Below are 18817 nucleotides of genomic sequence, written 5' to 3' on the forward strand. Positions count from 1 at the left end.
CAGCCATGGACATGGATCAAAACAGTGAGAAAAGGAACCCTGTACATGAATAAAAAGAAGCTAGCAACCACGTGCATGGCTCCAGATGGAGTAATGGAGTACACAATGAATCATCGAATTTTTGGTCTTCGAGCGATGCTGTAGTTATTGTCTGGCGGAAGAGGACTGGAGGAGCGATTATCCAGAAACGGGTCAACCAACGATTTAAATTATTAAAAATATTTTTTTAAAAAAATTATTTGAACGATTTTTTATCTCAACAATTTACGAATTTGAAATTTTCAAATTGGAACATTTTAAAATTCAAACATTTATATAAATATAAACAGTAAGAAAAAAAAAAAGAGAAACTGTACCTGAGCGAGCGATGGAGATGATCGAATAACCTGCGCACCTAAGGCGAACGTAACATGGGCCGAGCCCATCTTAGTGCGGGACCTAATTCTCTAAGCGGAGCCCACCTTAACGCGATGAAAAGGAGCCTACCTTCTCGACAATTCCTTTCTCAAAAAAAAAAGACTAACAATTCCAGTACCGGGGGCTGGGGCCGGTGACTGGTGGAGGGGGCTGGGGCCGGCGACCGGTGGAGGGGCGGTGGCCGGCGATCGGCGGAGGGGGCGGTGCCGTGGCCGAGCAAGGTGGTGTCTTCCGGGCGGTAGACCTGCTGGAGCGCCTCGCCACCGTCTCGATCGTTCTTACCACCGGCGGAGGCGACCGGCGGGGACGGAGGCGGTAGTAACTGGAGGTGACCCGCGGAGGAGAAGGTACCGCGGCCAAGCAGGGGGTGGCCTCCTGGGCGGTAGAACGCCTCGGCCACGACAGGACCAAGCCGCTCGACGACGAGCCCCTGTCCACGACGAGATCCCATCGGCGGACACCTCCAGGTCTGCACCGTTTCCTCTTTCCCCTCTCTGTCATGGAAAAAGGTTGGCCTTTTTGGGCTGCAGTTTTGTTCAGTCTCTGTTTGAGCTATTGTCTCCAGATTGTCTTATCGGCAGTTCAGATAAAAGATATGTAGAATAATTTATACTGAGATCCTTGCAACAACATTCATATAAAAGATATTGGTGCGCCCCGTACTGCTTACTTGTTCATGCGTTGGTTCTTTAATATTATAGAGCAATCTCTTCGAAATTTTCCTCAAAATGTTCCACTTTAAAAAGAAGAGTCACTCTCCAGTGGCGGCGCCAGGAATTGGAGGGCGTGTATTCATTGCCAATTTTTTTTTCTCTCAAACCAATTTAAGAACAAAAATAACCACTATATAGCCATAATTTCAGCAGGACTATATTTTCAGTAGCACCATGATAATTGTTCAAGTAACGGTACTCCTGCAATCAGTCCGGTTCCTAATACTTATGACCAGAAATCCATAAGAATTGTTCAAGCTTTTTCCCACAATGTAAATAGGCTAGCAGCACCCTTCTTCTTCATCTACATGAAAGAGAAATTAGTCAATTAAAACTAGCATCTAACAGTAATTGCATCTAATTCTATCTGCTAGTATAAGTTGGGTGTTTACAGGAAAATAAGTCAATAAAAGAAAATAGGCTGGATGTATACACAGTATACAAAGCTTGCAAACAGACAGTTATTACAGTACTACAGGCGTGAGGCGTCCTGGCCGAAATCTCCTACAGTTGAGATTTGAGAACCAAATAGGCAGGCATGCGATGCGAATCTTAGGAGATCAGCAAATTACGGATAAGGGGAAAAGCACCTTCATGCGAACCCAATAGCCTTCCCGGTCATTGATGCAGTGATGCCGCGCCGTCGAAGATATTGGCTCGCTGCAGTGATATTCGCACCTTGATGCGATGCGAATCTTAGGAGATCAGCAAATTACGGATAAGGGGAAAAGCTCGCTGCTAGTTCTGTGAAAAACTACTAATGAAACTGACAGAGAACACATATTGGCTCTGATTTAACTTGTTGCTTGTGTGACTTCTGTTGCTCAGTTGGTAGAAGAACAAGAGATCATGGTCTGTATATTATTTGGTAGAAACTATAATAAGATTATTTGGTAGAAACTGCAGGGCTTCAGTTTGTGCATTTCTTTATTTGTGGAAAACATTCTACTGTCATTTCCAGTGATTTTACTGGCATTGTTAATGAAGTTTCAACATTTTTTGGTCTTTGGCATGCAGATGGACAGGAGCTGGATCAGAAAGGGGGTTAGAAGACTCTCTACTGAACATACAAAGGGAGTTGAAGAATTTATGCAGTTTGTTCACAGAAGTTTTGGCGAGGATGCTCAAGTTCTTTGCCCGTGCCGCAGCTGTCTCAACCGCGAAGAACAAACTCTAGCAAATGTAGAGGCTCATCTGCTGATGTATGGGATGGCAAGCACTTACGATCGGTGGATCCATCATGGAGAGCCTTTGCATGCACCTCAACCTGAACAAGATCAACCTGATGGAGAGGCACACCATGTTGATCATGAAGGCGATGATTTTGTAGAAGATGATCAACATATGGATGATGGTTTGGAGGAGGAAGATGGGAATGAGGATGACAGAATTCCTGACCTGTTCAGGGACTTGTACAAGTCAGAACCACAAGGTGGTGATGGAGATAAGACTATCTTTGCTGAGTTGATAGAGGAGGCGAAGCGTGCAGCAAGTGATGGTGGTACATTTTCAAGATTTACCTTCACCGTGAAGCTTCTCCATGTCAAATCTTACTACCGGATAAGCAATGCCGCATTCAACGCGATACTCCGGATCTTGACATTGCAATACCCCAAAAGTTCAATTCCCAGAAATTAAGATGAAGCTTTGAGCATCATCGGAAGATTGGGGCTTGGCTATGATACAATACACGTGTGCCCCAATAACTGTGTGTTGTTTCGGAAGCAGTTCGCCAAGCTTGACAACTGTCCGAAGTGCAACGCTTCTCGATGGAAAGATGGGAGGAGGCAGATACCTGAGAAGGTACTGAGGCACTTCCCTTTGATACCAAGGCTCCAGAGAATGTTCATTTCGAAGGAACAGTCAGAGGAGGTACAGTGGCACAAGCTAAAGCGGCAACCTGTGGAGAATGAGCTTAGCCATCCAGCTGACGGAGAAGCATGGAAAGATTTTGACAAGAAATATCCAAAATTTGCAGCTGATGCAAGGAACATAAGGCTCGGCATTGCCACAGATGGGTTTAATCCATTTGGCAACATGAGCAACTCATATAGCATGTGGCCAGTGTTCATCATGCCATACAATCTACCACCATGGGCATGCATGGATCAATGCAACCTTATGATGGCTTTGCTTATCCCAGGACCAGATTCTCCAGGAAAGGATTTTGATGTCTTTATGGAGCCCCTCGTCGAAGAACTCCTCCTGCTGTGGAAAGGTGTCCGTACCTATGATGCACTGAGTCCCGACAAGTTTGATCTGCGCGTTGCGATAATATGGTGCATACACGATTTCCCGGCGTTGCACACTTTGTCGGGGAGGGTCACGGCAGGTTATAATGCATGTGTGCGCTGTGACAAAGACCCTTGCTCGAAGAGAATAAGGAACAAGATATGCTTCATTGGGCACCGCCGGTGGCTTCCTCACAACCATCGATGGCGAAAAAGCAAGAATTTTAATGGTGAGGCTGAATCCCGTGGCAAGCCGAAGGAATTTACTGTAACTGAACTGAAGGAGCAACTTGACAAGGTGAAAGATGTGAGGCCAGGGAAGCTTCAGAAGAAAAGAAAGCGTGAGGAAGGTCAATGCTGGAGCCGGAGGTCTATTTTGTGGGACCTCCCTTATTGGGCTCATCTGAAGTTGAGGCATAATCTCGATGTGATGCACATCGAGAAAAACATATGTGATAACCTTCTCGGCACATTCATGAACATCGATGGGAAATCCAAGGATACGGTTAACTCTAGGCTCGACTTGGAAGACATGGGAATAAGAGAAGAGTTGCACCTACAACCTATTGAAGATGGAGAGTCGTTTGAAATGCCAGAAGCATGGTACACAATGAGTAAAGAAGAAAAAATTGCATTTTGTGAATTCATAAGAGCGGTGAGATTTCCAGATGGATACGCCGCTCACCTAGCAAAATGCATTTCGCCTGATGGATGCAAGTTGCAAGGATTGAAGACACATGATTGTCATATCCTCCTCCAAAGGATTTTACCAGCGGGACTTCGAGGAATGATGAAGCCGGAAATCTATGAGGCGGTTGCTGAATTGGGAAACTTTTTTAGAGAGTTGTGCTGCAAAACACTAAAGCTGGATGTTCTTGACAGGCTTGAAAAAGAAATCCCAATTATCCTTTGCAAACTTGAGCAGATATTTCCTCCGGCTTTCTTCACCGTGATGGTTCATTTGTGCGTGCACTTACCAGAAGAGGCAAAGCTTCGAGGACCTGTACAGTACGGCTGGATGTACCCGATCGAAAGAAGGCTCCTTAAATGTAAGCGTTCAGTTCGAAACATGGCCAGGCCTGAAGGATCGATTGCCGAGGCATACATTGTTGATGAATGCTTAACATTCTGTTCAAGATACTTCGATGATGTGGAGACGAGATTTAATCGGCCGGGCAGAAATAGTGCGCGGGATGATTCACATACCGGTGATGTCTCGGTTTTCAAGCACGGTGTGAAGTTCTTTGGAGCTTGCCAATACTTAGAGGCCGATGGTGCTGACTATGACAAGATGGTTTACTATGTGCTCAGAAGTTGCTCCGAGGTGCTACCATATATCGAGTACGTCATCTCCTATGCACTTGTATCTATTAGCTTTGGTCGGAAGGAACCCGGTTTTTTAGCCCTGATGTTTTAATTAACTACATATTTTTGTTGGCATTTGCAGCCTATGCAAGGAAGAGTTGAAGGAGCAAGATAGCCGAATCAATGTTGATAGATGGCTCGCGAAGAATTTTGCAAAATGGTTTCAGGATCATGTGAGTTCTTTAGCCTTTGGAACCAACTGACCCATAATTTTTGTGTGTGTGTTTTTCACCATGGTTTGGTTTATTGGTGCAGATTGGAAAATTGCATGAGGAGAAGAAAGTGAGTGCTGATCTTTTTGCTTTGGCATGCCAACCGGATAGGCGAGTGAGAGTGTATTCAGGATGTATTGTTGACGGTGTCCGTTACCACACAGTTGACCGCGAGAAATTTAGAAACACACAAAACAGCGGTATCCTTACCGAGGGAGACCACGAGAAGGAGATTATTGACTTCTACGGTCAGCTCAAAAGCATCATCAAGCTGCAGTACAACTCCAGCGGAGGCTTTCACCGTTCGGTCATCTTGTTTAGCTGCGATTGGTTTCATGTTGGTGGCGGGAAGAATCCAGGACTTAGAGATGATGGGCATTTCAAGAGCATTAACACTGCAAGGTTGTGGTATAAGAATGATCCTTTTATTATTACATCACAAGCAACAAAGGTATTTTATGTGCCAGACACCGCTTACGGTGGAAGTTGGCGAGTAGTGCAAAAATTCCAGCATAGGCATTTGTGGAGTGTGGCCGAGACTGAAGAAAAAGGTCCCGGTGGTGTCGGCCTAACATACCAAGATGATGAGGCGCCGCATGTTCCGGTGGAGGAAGGACATGTCCAAACCAGATTGCGGAGGGACAAGGAACGTGTGCTAGTTGATGCTGCAGTTGTTGAAAAATTGAAGAAAAGGAGGCATGAGCCAGTAGAGAGACATGAAAGCGAGGATGATGAAGGAACCAGGACAGATCCTACAATGTTCCAATATTGTAGCGATGGCGAAGGAAACATGCATCGAGTTCATGATTTTGATGATGATGAGTAGTTCATGATGAACAATAAGGTAAACATGCATCGAGTTTATTTAGTATTTTGAGATAGTTCACTCATACCTTGTCTGATATTTTGAACTAGCATTATAGTGAAATGTAGCAAGAAGCTTCGAAATACAGAGAATTATTCATATAGGTTCATTCATATCTTACTATCTGGCCAACATATTTATTTGTTTCCTATCAAAATGAAAAAGGTTGGGCAACTGGCTGCATATAATTCATGTGCATTCATGTTCCCTTACTTATGTATGGCAAAATCTGATGACAATATATATTTTTGGTATGTTCCAGGAGTAGTTTCTGAACTCAGAACGTTATTGAATATTATATCTTATTACTGTATAAGTCTGTACAAGTTATGTGGTGCATACTGACAGACTGCACAGAACTCATTAAGCATGAACCTTAATCTCTCAAGCTTCTACTTGCTTAATATACAAACATGAAGTTTCTAGTTTTCTCTTGGGAGTAAAAGGTTTGAAATCTGCTTGAATGTGCACAGGATTCCTGGCACTGATGTCCACTTGAACCTATCACGCCACATAATAGAGAATCAACTGTTTAGTGTCCATTTCGTTCATATTACAATGAAGCTGGCTAGTAAATACTTACTGGTGAAAAGTATCCGTCTGGCCTGGCGAATTTAACCTTCTGACCACCATTAAGTATCACTTTTGTGTTGGATGTCTTGGCTGGAAGACCAAAGCCCTTTGCACTTGCAGTAAATATAGTACTGTTTATGTGGTACAGTGGAACTGACTTTCTAGGACCCCTCCCCCTACCTTGCAGGTATTCTGGGATGCTGGAGCTGCTGCATAATGTGGACAGAGCGTCCCCAGTTGATACGAATCCTTGCTCCGAATGAAGCAGTGGCGATGTGCACCATTGAAAGATTTACTGTCCTCTGTAAAGCATCATACGCAGATGAATAGTGGATTCATTCTTACTTTGTTGTTTAGTTAAGAAATTGGTACATGAACACATTTAGTTAGCACTGCAGCTCTGGTACTCAACTGTGTTTCTACCGAATAGTAACTAGCGTTGTTTTAGACTTCAGGCATCCGGTGAGAGCCAGTGGAAGTTGTTCCTTTGAGCAGCAATCTAGCCAACTACTATGCTTGTTTTGGAGATGTGTATTACTGTTGTCTATCTCCGAATGTTGGAAGTTGATGATTTTTTCCTCTTGTCAAACATAAACTATGAAAAACTTCAGATTGCCTTGAATTATGTGTTTGCAAGATGGCATGGAGTATCTACCTTATTCTTTAGTGTTTCTATGTTTCTCCATGCATCATTTCCGTTTCATTTCATCCAAACCAAGCTGTAAAATACTCCAGCAATCATGCCCTTTAATTGTCAGTTGCAAAAGATAAAAAGAGGAATTGACTCAGTTTAGGCGCACCCCTAATCTAGTTCTAATAGAGCCAGCCACGAGGTGCTGCGTGAAGACAGTGGTGGCGGCGTTGTTGCTGCGGGCGTCCCGGCGGGTCTGCTCGGTGTTGCTGCGGTGCGCCGAGGTGTGCCGTCGCCGGCGTGTGATGGCCAGGGCAGGCGCGGCGAGCCCCAGGGAGGAGGAGCTGGGTGAGGGGCGCGACGGGACGGCGGCCCGGAATCCTCGGCGGTGCGGCAGCTGCGGTCTTCGGCGTTCGTCTTCGGGCCCCGTGTTGGTGTTGGTCGGCGTCCCCTCTATGTGGCATTCCGGCGGCGCCCACGGTGTTCTTCGGCGACGCTCCTTTGGCTACAGGCGCGTTGCTCCGGGGTTCGCGTTCGGCGGATGCAGGTGGTGATCTGTGCCGGTCCTCTTTTGGGCGGGCGCGAGTTTCTTGGGACTCTTCGCTTGTCTTGGCGGTCGGCCAGGACCGACGACGACGGGGACGCCCGTGGGCGCCGCTTCCTTCTTGAAGGCGTCGTCGAAGCGGATGTCTCTTGATCTTCGCCCGGGCTCTCCGGGGGAAACCCTAGATCCCTCACGGGATCGGGCGAGGGCGGCGCTCTGGTGTCGCTTTGCCTCTTGGGGCCTCGCTTTGGACGTCCACTGGACAAAGGGGTTTGTGGAGTGTTTTGGCGATTCGGTGGAGGCGGGTTAGTCTTCGGCCAGGTGGGACGCGGCCTCGGGGTCGGTGTGGTAGTTGGAGCGGTGGCTCCGGTCTTTTCGCCTCCGCCTGTTGCGTTGAGGTGTGGTGTCGACCTGGTTGGTCGTCGACCCGTGTGGAGCGCACCCTCGGGGCTGGCGTGTGGTGTCGTGTTGTACGGTTTTTGGGCCAGTTTTCCTCATAAACGGGCCAACTCTTTTCTCCTATATCAATGAAAGGCAAAGCTTTTGCCTCGTTTCAAAAAAAATAAATAGAGCCAGCCAATCAAAAAAGAGGAATAGACCACCCACGGATCACTCCCACCAAAATTTCGTCTGGCGCCTTGTCCTCCCGCCTTGTCCTTCCAAAATAATTTTTTCCTTTCCAAAATAACATTTTCCTTTCTAAAATCCCACGACATCCATCCCCATCCACACCCACGACATCCATCCCCATCCACACCCCGTCCCCCTCCTCTCCCTAGGGTTTCGGCGACGGCGAGGCGATCGTCGACGGCAGCGATCGGCGACGGCGGCGATCGGTGACGGCGGCTGCTCTTCACCTCCCTGGTCTGGCCTCGCCCTCCTTCCCCTCCTCCCCTCCTCCTCGTCCACGGCCGGGTCTGTCGTGGGTGGAGCAGGTGGAGTAGACGCCTCCAGGTCGAAGGTGAGGAACGGCGACACCTCGTGGTCCAGCGCCGATGTGGGAGTAGACGTTGGGCAGCCAACCGCAGCAGCGGCATGGGGACGAACGCCCAGCTCCGCTCGAACCGCTCCCCTAACCAGGTGTTCCCCATGCGCCTGTGCTGTCTGGCGACGTATACGCGGCGGGGATCACGACAGGGCCGGGGATACTTCGCTTTCTTGATTGAGATTGCTCGCTGTGATGTGCTGTGTTGTGATGTGTTGTGACTGTGAGTGGAGGTGCTACACATCTCAATGTCGTGCATTGGCCTGCTCGCTTGAATTAGGTAGAGTCTACATTGTTGATGCATCCGCTGCCCCTAAAACTATTGTTGCATACTATTGGGTTAACTTGTGGGCATACTTTTGGGTTGAGGGGTTGGTTTTGGTGACTTGGAAACTAGTTTGTAAATTGCTTCAGATATAATAGTCACTTTGTCAGTGCTTTATGCTACCAGATTTTATTTGTCATGTCTTGGTTGTTTATCCCTGTCATATCTAATTCATGTTCATTCTTTTGCAAGCTAGGCACCATCAGCCTGACCACCTCGAGATAATCCATGACAAAGATGACAGGGAAGAAGCGAGCAGCAACCAGCTGGTATACAACTTCTTCCTTGATCTTAGACTGCTAGTTTGTCTACGGTTTTGTGTGTATGTGCTAAGTATAGAAATATGCGTAGGCTATGCTTGCAATCTGGTAATTGAAATGTAATGTTCAAATCTGAACGATTGGGTTTTATTTGCCTGTTAATCTACTAGGATTAAATGAAAATAAAATCTGGTAGCATACCTTAGCTGTTTGAGTTGACATGCTTGTCCATGCATTTCAACCCATTCATCTAATGGTTACATTTTCTTGTTCATTTAACAAAGCGCCCCTCACCGAAATCGAGAAGATTAGGGCTAATACAATGATGAGGAACCACCGCATATTCCAGTCACTTGGCATCGGCACACTAGTGTCAATGATTAGGAAATCAAATGATGCTCAAGAAGAAAGTGCAGTTACTTCACATGGGTCAACAAGTGCCATACCACGAGGTGAAAGCTCGGACTACAATCCTAGAGATGATGTTATTGATGAAGAGGAAGTCGATGAGAGTGTAGTGGAGAAGACTGTTAAGGTGCAAACTCTTATCTTGTTTGGAGGGGTGGGATTAATTGTATACTGTGTGATTACTTTTTTTTCTTTCATTCTGTTCTCACACAATTTTTCTTATCTTGTTTGGAGGGGTGGGAGTAACTGTATACTTTGTGCTTACTTGTTTCCTTTCATTCTGTTCTCACACACTTTTTCTTACTTGTTATCTAATATTGTTTTCATTGCTGTTTGTACGAGGTCCAAAAGGTTTCTAGGAGGAAGAAGATTGGATTCAAGAAGACATCCAAGAAGAGGAAGTGCTCATACTCAGAAGCATCTTCAACAATGGCTCCTGGAAGGGTGATGGCCATATCTCACAGGCAGTCGAAGAGGTTGCTAGAACTAGAGCAACCTGCTCCTACTAGAGTCACGAGATCAAAGGCCACGCTTGAAACCAACCATGAAGAAAGCCGTCTGCCCATGGATGAACAAAGCACCATCCGCATGGACCCTAGCCCTTTTGCACCTACCCGAGCCAGCAATCAAGCTTTGGAGTCTCATGGTTTTCCTGAACAAGATGATCAGCAGCAGCTTGATGAAGATGATGAAGGCAAGTACCGTTCTGTTTTGTATTTTCTGATATTGTTGGTTAAATGGATAATGTTGGTTAAATGCAAGTTATGCAACTTTTTAGAGCCACTTCTGAATTTCCATTTTAGACGTCCTGAAACAACAAGCGACTGTCATAGCTTGTCTCACTTGATGTTTGTATGTTTCTTTTTCAGGGATGCTTACTGTGGTCAAGCCTAGAGTCAGAAAGGGCAAAGGGCTCGAAAGGATGACCAAGTCTCTGGGTACCAAGGTGAGAATTGAGATTGATGAAGGGACGCTGCGCCCAAGGAATCCTTTGCAGGCTGCAAAGCTTGCAACCGAGGGTGGCCTGATTGCAAGAAGCCATACACCGGTTCTTCCTCATTTCAAGGATTACAAAGAGAATAAAGCCCTAATGAAAAACTACATGGGAAAAGTTGATGTAAGCTCATTGTTCCTAGTTGTATGTGTATTTTTATTTCTGTTAAACCTGCCATGTGATACTAATCCCATCCTTCTTGTTTGCTGTCTTGGTAGGCTAACTTTGAGATGGACAACGATTCGAGAGATTGTGAAGGCCTCTTGCACTGATATGTTGCAGAAAAGATCAAAGAACAGACGCCATTTGATCAAGAAGGAATATTTTGACAAGGTACCAGAAAATCAGGCCAGCCTCAAGTCTCCGGTGCCAGGCATGCCAGATGATGAATGGCAGAAGCTGACCACTTTGTGGACCACTCCAAGACACAAGGTATGCCTATATATGTGTGTCAAAAGCAATCTTCATGTTTAGATTAGTCTATCTTGTTTACATGTAGCTGCTCTTTCATTTTTGTGCGCATGACACTAACCACTACTGAAATGTGCCCATTTGCAAGAAAACTTGCGAGTCGAACAAGGCTAATCGAGCAAAAGTCCAGTTTCAACAGAAGACTGGTTCAAGGTCCTACACTGCACATATTTATGCTCTTGTAAGAACAATCTTGCTTTTCTTTAGGTTGCAGTAACTTTTGTATTCCAAGCTCACGGTTTGATTCTCGTTGATAACATTTTGATTCACGTTGAATAACATTTCAGAAGGAGGAACGCAAGGGTGAACCACTGTCCGCAATTGACTACTTCAAGGCCACTCACAATGGCAAGACTGGATATGCGGAGCCAGTTCAAAAAGCCATAGTAAGTTACCTTTATAGCGTATTCTGTAGTTGCATCCATATACCACTGGCAGGAACACTCCCATTAATTAAGGGAGAATACCAATCACTTAATTATGAGGATAATATTGTCGTGTGTTATGCTATACATATATAGTGTAGGCTAGAACTTGATGTGTGACTGTTGTGCTATATAGCTAGTACGGATAGCCATGAAATAATTTTCACTACAAATACACATGAACAATCTGAATGTAATGTTCCTTGTATCATGCCAGCTGTATTTGTGCATCATCTTTGCATGGACCACACAGACACATCGGTGATCCGTGAGGTGCATGTGGCATGATCAGGTTTCGGGCCGGGAAAAGCCCCAAGAAAACATGGTTTGCATGCATAATCAAGGCGAGGCATGAGCATATGGTGAGCTCTCAGCTGCTACATGATGCAAAGTATGCAGAATGCATGTGGGTAGTAGCTATAGCCACCATTTGTGTATGTGGCTTGAGCATCTGCTGTGTGTGTGGCCATTTGCTTGTGTGTGTTTATTATCTGGATTCCACATGAAGTCTGGTCTAAATAAGTTGACTAGCTCATAATGGCTATATATTTGTTTGGCTGCTGTTGTTATTGCTAGGATGACCAAATGGCCCATTGTAGGATCTTGATTGTTAGCCTAAAATCTGAATACTACTAGTCAAATGCTACTTCAGTTGCTCACTTACTTTGTACAATCTTAATTGTTGTCGTTGCACTACTCAAATTCTTAGTTCACTTTATGTGATAATTCATGCTTCTATTTATTATGTTGTTTATTATGCTAGGCTGAAATGGAAAAGAGGATTGTTGCACCGTTACAAGAAGGTCAGGAGCAAAAGTCTGCTACTGCAATTGTTGCCGAGGTACTTACAGAGCAACGCCCTGCAAGCACATTCCTCATGAATATTGGGCTGCAGTCAAGCTCAGCTAGGAACAAGGTCAGATCAGACTCTGTTGTAGCCGCACAAGTGACCGACCTGAAGGAGAAGCTGGAGATGTCAGAACAGCAAGGCCAAGCAATGCGTGAAGAGTTGGCATCGCTCAAGAAGAAGTCTGAAGAAGCTGAGGCTGCCCAGGCCGCGCGAGACAGAGAGTATGAGCTCAGGTTTGCCCGTTTGGCGATGATGATGGGAGGAGGTACTACACCTGGGAACTAGTGGGGTGGGTGCTAGTGGGTGAGATCCTTTTTTGGCCATGTTTTTTTGTGGATGATGGGAGGAGGTACTACACCTGGGAACTCGTGGATGGCTGGGTGTCATTTTGCTCCGTTTTAGCTGGGTGTCATGTTACTTGTGAATGTTTTCGGTGAAGCTGGGAACATGTGGAGATGATGTCGTTTCAGTACATGTGGAGGCTTTCGGTTTAACCTGTGAACCATTTGAGATTATGTGAACCTGTGATATAAATTGTTCTCTTATCTGTATAATGAGATAATTTACTGTCATTTGAGATGATAAATTGTCATTTAATGATTTACTGTTATTTTCATTACTGAACTGCAAAAGGCCAAAGCCCAAAAGTTAATGGATTAATTAAGAAACTGGGCTGTAAAAAAGCCACGGCCCAAATAAAAATTCACAAAAAAACAACATTTATATTTTGAAAAATAAAAAATTGAGTTTTAAAAGCTCCAAAGGCCAAAACGAAATGGACAGTGAAAAGGCTAGGCCCAAGAGTAAAAAGGCCAAGGCACAACCATGAAAAGCTAAGGCCCAAAATATAAATGGACTGTATAAAAGTAAAGGACCCAAATCATAAATGGACCAGGTTGTTGGGCTAGGCCCATGTAGAGCAACTTACTGGATTGGGCTGAATTCGGTCAACGACCAATTGTTTTGGTCATGGAATTCTGCCACGTAGGATTGGCTTACGTGGACAGACCGGATTGCCCATGACTAATTTTTTGGTCGTAGAATCTACGACCATATCTATTGGTCATAACAACCATGACCAATTTAGAAAAAAGGTCTTCGTAGTCCGTCAGTGACGCTCAGCTGTCGACCAACTGTTTTTGGTCATAGAAAGGTCACGGATGAAAACCCATGACCATTCGGTGACCAATATAGGTGGTCTTAGGGTAGCAAATTTCTTGTAGTGCAACGCCGCGCCAACGCCGCCGACCGCGCGCCGCCCCGCCCTTCGACGGCCGCCGACGACGCCGCCGCCCCGCCCTTCGACGCCGCCGACGTACGTCGTCTCCTCGCGCGCGCCGCCGTACGTCGTGTCCCGCGCATGCGCCGCCGCCCCGCACGCGCCGCCGCGCACGCGCCCCCGCCGCGCACGCGCTGCACGCGCCTCCGGCCGGCGGCGCGGCCACACGCGCAGTGTGTTACAGAGAGAGGGAGAGAAGAGATCGAGGGTCGGCGCCGCCGGATTTTTTTCTTTTTTTTTTTTATGTTTTGTTTGTTATTTTTAATTTTAACTATACTTAACAAAAAAACTTAAAACTTTGTAATTAACTTCACAAAAACTTAACAAAATTTAACAAAAATAACTTAACAAAAATAATTTAACAAAATAATTTAACAAAAATAACTTAACAAAATAACTTAACAAAAGTTTGTCAAAAAATGAACTAAATAACTTAACATATTATTTGTATTTTTTCACTTTTAAAAGAACTCAAAATAACTTAACATATTATTTGTATTTTTTCACTTTTAAAAGAACTCAAAATTTGACTTAAAAAATTTTTCTTAAATTTTTTGACTTAACTAAAATTTGACTTAACCACCGCGCGTATACGGAGGGGGCCGGCAGCGCTCGTCGCCCCCTCCGTTTACGCGCGGTGTTTTTTTTGGGATCGAGAGGGGGCGGCGAGGGTTATGTGTCATCGGCACCGCCACCGCCCTTTCGCCACCGCTTCGCCACCGCCACCGGATCGAGAGGGGCGGTGAGGGTTATGTGTCGTCGGCACCGCCACCGCCCTTTCGCCACCGCCACCGGTCTCTCGGTCACGCGGTTACTGCGAGGCGAGGTCGATCGTCCGCATATACACATCTAATACACGCGTCCCCCCTCTCGCCTCCCTCGTCGCCCTCTCTCTTTATATGTAGAAGAGATGTGATAATGCTGGCATATACACAATTAATTAGTTTTTACTACATGTTTTCAGGACTGACATATGGCGGACGATAGAGACCCGATTATGGACAACTATGATGCAGAAGCTGAAGAACATTTATTTGGCATCATAAAAGGCGATATTCTTTATGTGCCGACCGAACAAGATGAAGAAGAGGATATTTCTTCTTATCTGAATCTTGACGGTCAAGATGAAGGCTGTCAGTAAGATGATGGGGAAGAAACGTCGATAAACGACGATCTTCAATTGCAAGTAGCAACCAGCTCCGGCACCGAGGTATATATATACATTGAGCCTCTGGTGATACAAACTTACTGATTTGAATAAATATGTGTGTACTAACGCGCGCGACTCTCTTTCTTATTTTAGCCCTCAGCCGGATCGTCGAAACAATCGAGTAAGTCGTCAAAGCGTGGCGCAACCAAGACGCTCAAACAAGGAGAAACAGATACCATCGAGGTTGTCGACAGTGCAACCGGCAGGCCGCTGGAGCCCCACAAGCACTCCTCCAAGTTTATCAACCAATGTGGAGCCGTTGTTAGAGACAACGTCTCGATCACCCTCCAGGAGTGGAATGAGCCAAAGAAGGCACGTGTGTTACCACCCGATTTTGGCCAAATCAGGAGATGGGCCGTAAGAGAAGATGGGCTTGAAGGACGTACACGTGGAGCATCGTCGAAGCGGCCTTGTGCTAAGAGTTTGGGCTAAGTTGCCCGTGTATCTGTAATTTATTAGATCGTATCGTGTTTAGAATTAACAGATAGAGTCTGGCCCGTGCACGGTTAGGTGCACGCCTCAATTAGAAAGTCCCTTGGACTATAAATATGTATCTAGGGTTATCGGAAAAGGAGGACAATCATCGTTCAACCAACACAAATCAGGCGCATCGCCACCCCTTTCTTCGAGGGTTTCTCCCGGGTAAGCACCATGCTTGCCTAGATCGCATCTAGCGATCTAGGCGATGATACGTTTATTCGTCTACCTTGTACTGCTCGTGCTGAAGCCTTGTTGATGGCGAGCAGTACTATTTATCATTAGGTGTTTAGGGGCTTGCATTGATGCTTTCGCGTGCATATCTGCGTGGCAATGCCGTCCCTCGATACCTAGCTGCCCTTACACCTATCCAGGTGTAAGGGCAGCATCTTGCTTGTTCGTTACTTAGTAGATCCGATCCGTTATAGTTGCTCCTTGCTCCGCGAGGATTAGTTTAATATCCGCATAGTTAGGCCTTATGCTTGGGGTCGGACGATCCGGTAGTGCGTTAGATGTTGTTTACCGTCCCCGCAAGGGATGTTCCGGAATCAACGTTATGTTGGTTTTTAGGCCTCTCGTAGGGGTAGTTTGCATCATCTTCCGTAGTTGCTAGGCCCGATCACACGTAGGACGTTCCGGTTATGCGGTGAAAACCCTAAAGCTGTCGTGGATCGCTTTAGCTTTGTTTTGATCAAGCGGGATCCCCATGCCATTGTAAATCCAACGTGAAACATGGGGCGATCGGCTCCTTGAGCCGATCCACGGAGCAACCCTGAGAGCCGATAGGGCTCGTATTTAATGTTTACGTGTCTACCATGCAGGGAACAATCGAATCACTCTAACACCTTCCCCGATCGGGTCTAGGTCGGGTGGCACGCCCTAGCAACCGCCGGGACGTGGCTGGAAGATTTGCGGGACGACGCGAGGTGCCAGGGTCCACTAAGCGGCCTTGGGAGCCTCCCGGCTCTTCGTGTTGCTTAGCCATTGCCCGTCGGTGGGTTTTGGAGGGTAACACATTCTGGCACGCCCAGTGGGACCTCTTCTGCAACATCCACGTCAACACCGACATCCGAGATGGCAGAGGAGCAGATCACATACGAGGATCTCCCTGCGGAGCACAAGTAGAAATACGATGAGCTGAAGGCCATCTGTGAAGCCGAGCTCATCGGCTCCTTTGAGACAACCCGTTCTCACAACATCAAGCTCAAAGGAAACACGTGTCCGTCGCATGGCGTCAACACAGTAGATCTAAGCCACTCCATAAGGGAGCCAGGGTTCTCCTTTAGTGTCAACATGTCCAGGCTGGTGAACTGCCATAGCGCGGACAAAGCAGAGAGCAGCCACTCTCGTGGCAAAGATAAAGTGGAGGCCGTTCCACGCGACCGGCCCCAAGATGATGACAGACGGTACCTAACCGAGGAGGAGGTGAGAAGCACGCGGTATCAACGCCCACTCTCCGCGCATCTCCTCAACAAATGTGAGCAGCAGTATGACCGACGTCGGCGCTACGACAAAGACGATGAAAGATATCGCCGGTCTGATGCAGAAAACAGGAGGTATCGTCAGCACGACAGAAACAACGACGGGTACGAACGCCACGCTAGAGGAAGGTCAAGGGAGCAAGACGACGTGGATAAGCACTGGAACTGTCCCTTCTTCAAACATTGCTGGGACTCAGGAATGAGCCGATTGCCAACAATCAAGAATTGCCCAGAATGCAAACAGCAAAGGAGAAGGACAAACGAAGTTTCAGTGTTCGAACGTCTAGGGCCTCTCCCACCTATTAACAAGCGAGCTGAGTCATCTCAAGAAGAGGACTTCGAGGAGTCAGATGGAGAAGAAGATAGGTATCACCGACCAAGGTGGTGCCCTGATGGACTCAGCCATTCTCAGAAGCGTAGGGTGCAGCGGCTGCGAAACCTGGAAGAAGCTGAGGCACAGTACATGTACACGTTGAGAAGAGCGCGGCCCGACCTGGCCGCGAAAATTCAGCAGACATTGGAGACGAAGGCGCGCCCGCCAAAGAAAGTATGGCGCCCAAAACAGGCGAAAGCCGATGCACGAGCATCGGCGATGCCGATGCGAAGGCATCGGGCTGATACAAACATGGTATCCATGGTCCTAACGAGTAGCAGGTCCAAGACATTGGACATACGTGGCAAAGGCCGATCCCTGAGATCGGCCCTCAAAAAATGAAAAGCAAAGGATCTTATCTCCAGCATGCCACGTAGCTACAATGGAAATCCAAGAAGTTGCAAACCATCGTCAAACATTGCAATGGAAAGGGAGGCCGATTCCCGCAATCGGCCAAAACTATCCTCAACGTACCTTTGTCTGTGTTCAGCATTGATCCAACAGATGCCTGAAGAGCCGATACTATCAATTACTTGACAGAATCGGCTCGGGGGGCACATAGATGGATAAGACACGAGGATACGAAGCTGAGAATGCATGTCAAATGCCCAGCAGAACAGCTCAAATATGGGGGCCGATACGTAAACAAATCGGCCGTAAAAAATGGAAAATCCAAAAAATTTGAGCACAGCCGATGCGCGGACATCGACTTAAGAATTAAAAGCCGATGCGCGGACATCGACTCAAGGAAAGAGGCCTAATGAAGCAGTAATCAAGTTATGTAGCGAGGCTCTACTGAAGGAGCCCCTCAGTGGAAAATTTGTTGGCTCCGTTAGCAAACCTTCAAGTCCAGCATTGCTAGCAGAAGCGGCAGACGTGTGTTGGCGATATCGGTTGGGGCAAGTTTAAGGGATCACGACCCTGATCAACCACAGGAGCAGCACAAACGTGCAGTTCGGGGTAAGGGTGAGCCCGACGAAGGAGCATGTCTCTTCTAAGACCGGGAGGACGAGTCAATGATGAAGCAATCGGCTATGGCATTTTTTGCTTAAGGTTTGGCTAAGGTGGTGACTTGGTCGGCGATTCTTGTCAAAGGTTGTTGTGATCAAAGTTGGGGAGAGCATCGGGAAACATCCTCACCGGGAGCTGCATTAGCTTCGCCAAAGATGATGAGCCGATCTGATCAGCAAGGCGCGGGACTTGAGCGGAAGAAGCTCGGGGGCGGTTGCCTCCGAAGGATCCTTTGCTAAAGGAAGCCGATTTTTCGGAACCAAGCGGCTCAGTATCACGGCTTGTCGAGGAATGGTGCGATGTCGCAAAAATATCAGTTTCCGCATACAAGTCAATGGGGCGACAAGCCCAGAGCTCTATTGTAGACACCTGCCCAAAAATCAGATTACCAACCCGCTGGGTTGGCTGGCAAGAGTCATGATGCTGTTTGAGGTGTCTCATGGTGCAAAGCCGATACACAACCATCGACTCTAGTACAAGTGCTCAAAGTTGCCTCGTTGCCAGTTTGGCAGTGCTGTCAGGAGAGAGTTGGTATCCAAGACAGCCTGTTGCTCATTGAGCTATGGGTGGTCATCTAAAGTATCGGCCGACAATGGAAGAAAGGTGATCGGCTGGTTGGCCCTGCGTGATATCTCTTTCAGACGTGATCAAGCCCGGGACTGTTTGTCTAAATTACGGGTCCTCATCACTGTTTTCATCTCGGCTGAGGCTCGGGGG

At 46.8% G+C, this 18817-nt stretch overlaps 3 protein-coding genes across 3 annotated transcripts; all 3 read left to right on the top strand.

The window, feature by feature from the left end:
• Positions 1-614: 614 nt before the first annotated feature.
• LOC124646556 lies at positions 615-3584 on the top strand. Its single transcript, XM_047186660.1, has 2 exons — positions 615-884; positions 2148-3584. The coding sequence occupies exon 2, from the start codon at positions 2148-2150 to the stop codon at positions 2766-2768; it is 621 nt and encodes a 206-aa protein (XP_047042616.1). The 5' UTR covers positions 615-884; the 3' UTR covers positions 2769-3584.
• A 568-nt stretch (positions 3585-4152) lies between these two features.
• Positions 4153-6902, top strand: LOC124646557. The gene is made up of 4 exons (XM_047186661.1): positions 4153-4702; positions 4809-4899; positions 4982-5782; positions 6564-6902. The coding sequence occupies exons 1-3, from the start codon at positions 4314-4316 to the stop codon at positions 5762-5764; spliced, it is 1263 nt and encodes a 420-aa protein (XP_047042617.1). The 5' UTR covers positions 4153-4313; the 3' UTR covers positions 5765-5782; positions 6564-6902.
• Positions 6903-10402: 3500 nt separating this feature from the next.
• On the top strand, positions 10403-12617 carry LOC124646558. Its single transcript, XM_047186662.1, has 5 exons — positions 10403-10646; positions 10742-10955; positions 11083-11175; positions 11282-11380; positions 12183-12617. Coding segments are annotated over exons 1-5 (780 nt in total). The 5' UTR covers positions 10403-10644; the 3' UTR covers positions 12555-12617.
• Positions 12618-18817: the final 6200 nt, after the last annotated feature.

Source organism: Lolium rigidum, chromosome 4 (genome assembly GCF_022539505.1).
Source record: "Lolium rigidum isolate FL_2022 chromosome 4, APGP_CSIRO_Lrig_0.1, whole genome shotgun sequence".
In the NCBI taxonomy this organism is placed as follows: domain Eukaryota; kingdom Viridiplantae; phylum Streptophyta; class Magnoliopsida; order Poales; family Poaceae; genus Lolium; species Lolium rigidum.

What these genes read in the sequence shown, in the direction of transcription:
- LOC124646556 (XM_047186660.1), top strand. Translation starts at nt 2,148, where the DNA reads ATGGACAGGAGCTGGATCAGAAAGGGGGTTAGAAGACTCTCTACTGAA.
- LOC124646557 (XM_047186661.1), top strand. Translation starts at nt 4,314, where the DNA reads ATGGTTCATTTGTGCGTGCACTTACCAGAAGAGGCAAAGCTTCGAGGA. An exon ending in GAGGTGCTACCATATATCGA is followed by an intron (nt 4,703 to 4,808) that starts GTACGTCATCTC and finishes TGGCATTTGCAG; the next exon opens with CCTATGCAAGGAAGAGTTGA. An exon ending in CAAAATGGTTTCAGGATCAT is followed by an intron (nt 4,900 to 4,981) that starts GTGAGTTCTTTA and finishes TTATTGGTGCAG; the next exon opens with ATTGGAAAATTGCATGAGGA.
- LOC124646558 (XM_047186662.1), top strand. An exon ending in GGACCACTCCAAGACACAAG is followed by an intron (nt 10,956 to 11,082) that starts GTATGCCTATAT and finishes CCCATTTGCAAG; the next exon opens with AAAACTTGCGAGTCGAACAA. An exon ending in AGCCAGTTCAAAAAGCCATA is followed by an intron (nt 11,381 to 12,182) that starts GTAAGTTACCTT and finishes TTATTATGCTAG; the next exon opens with GCTGAAATGGAAAAGAGGAT.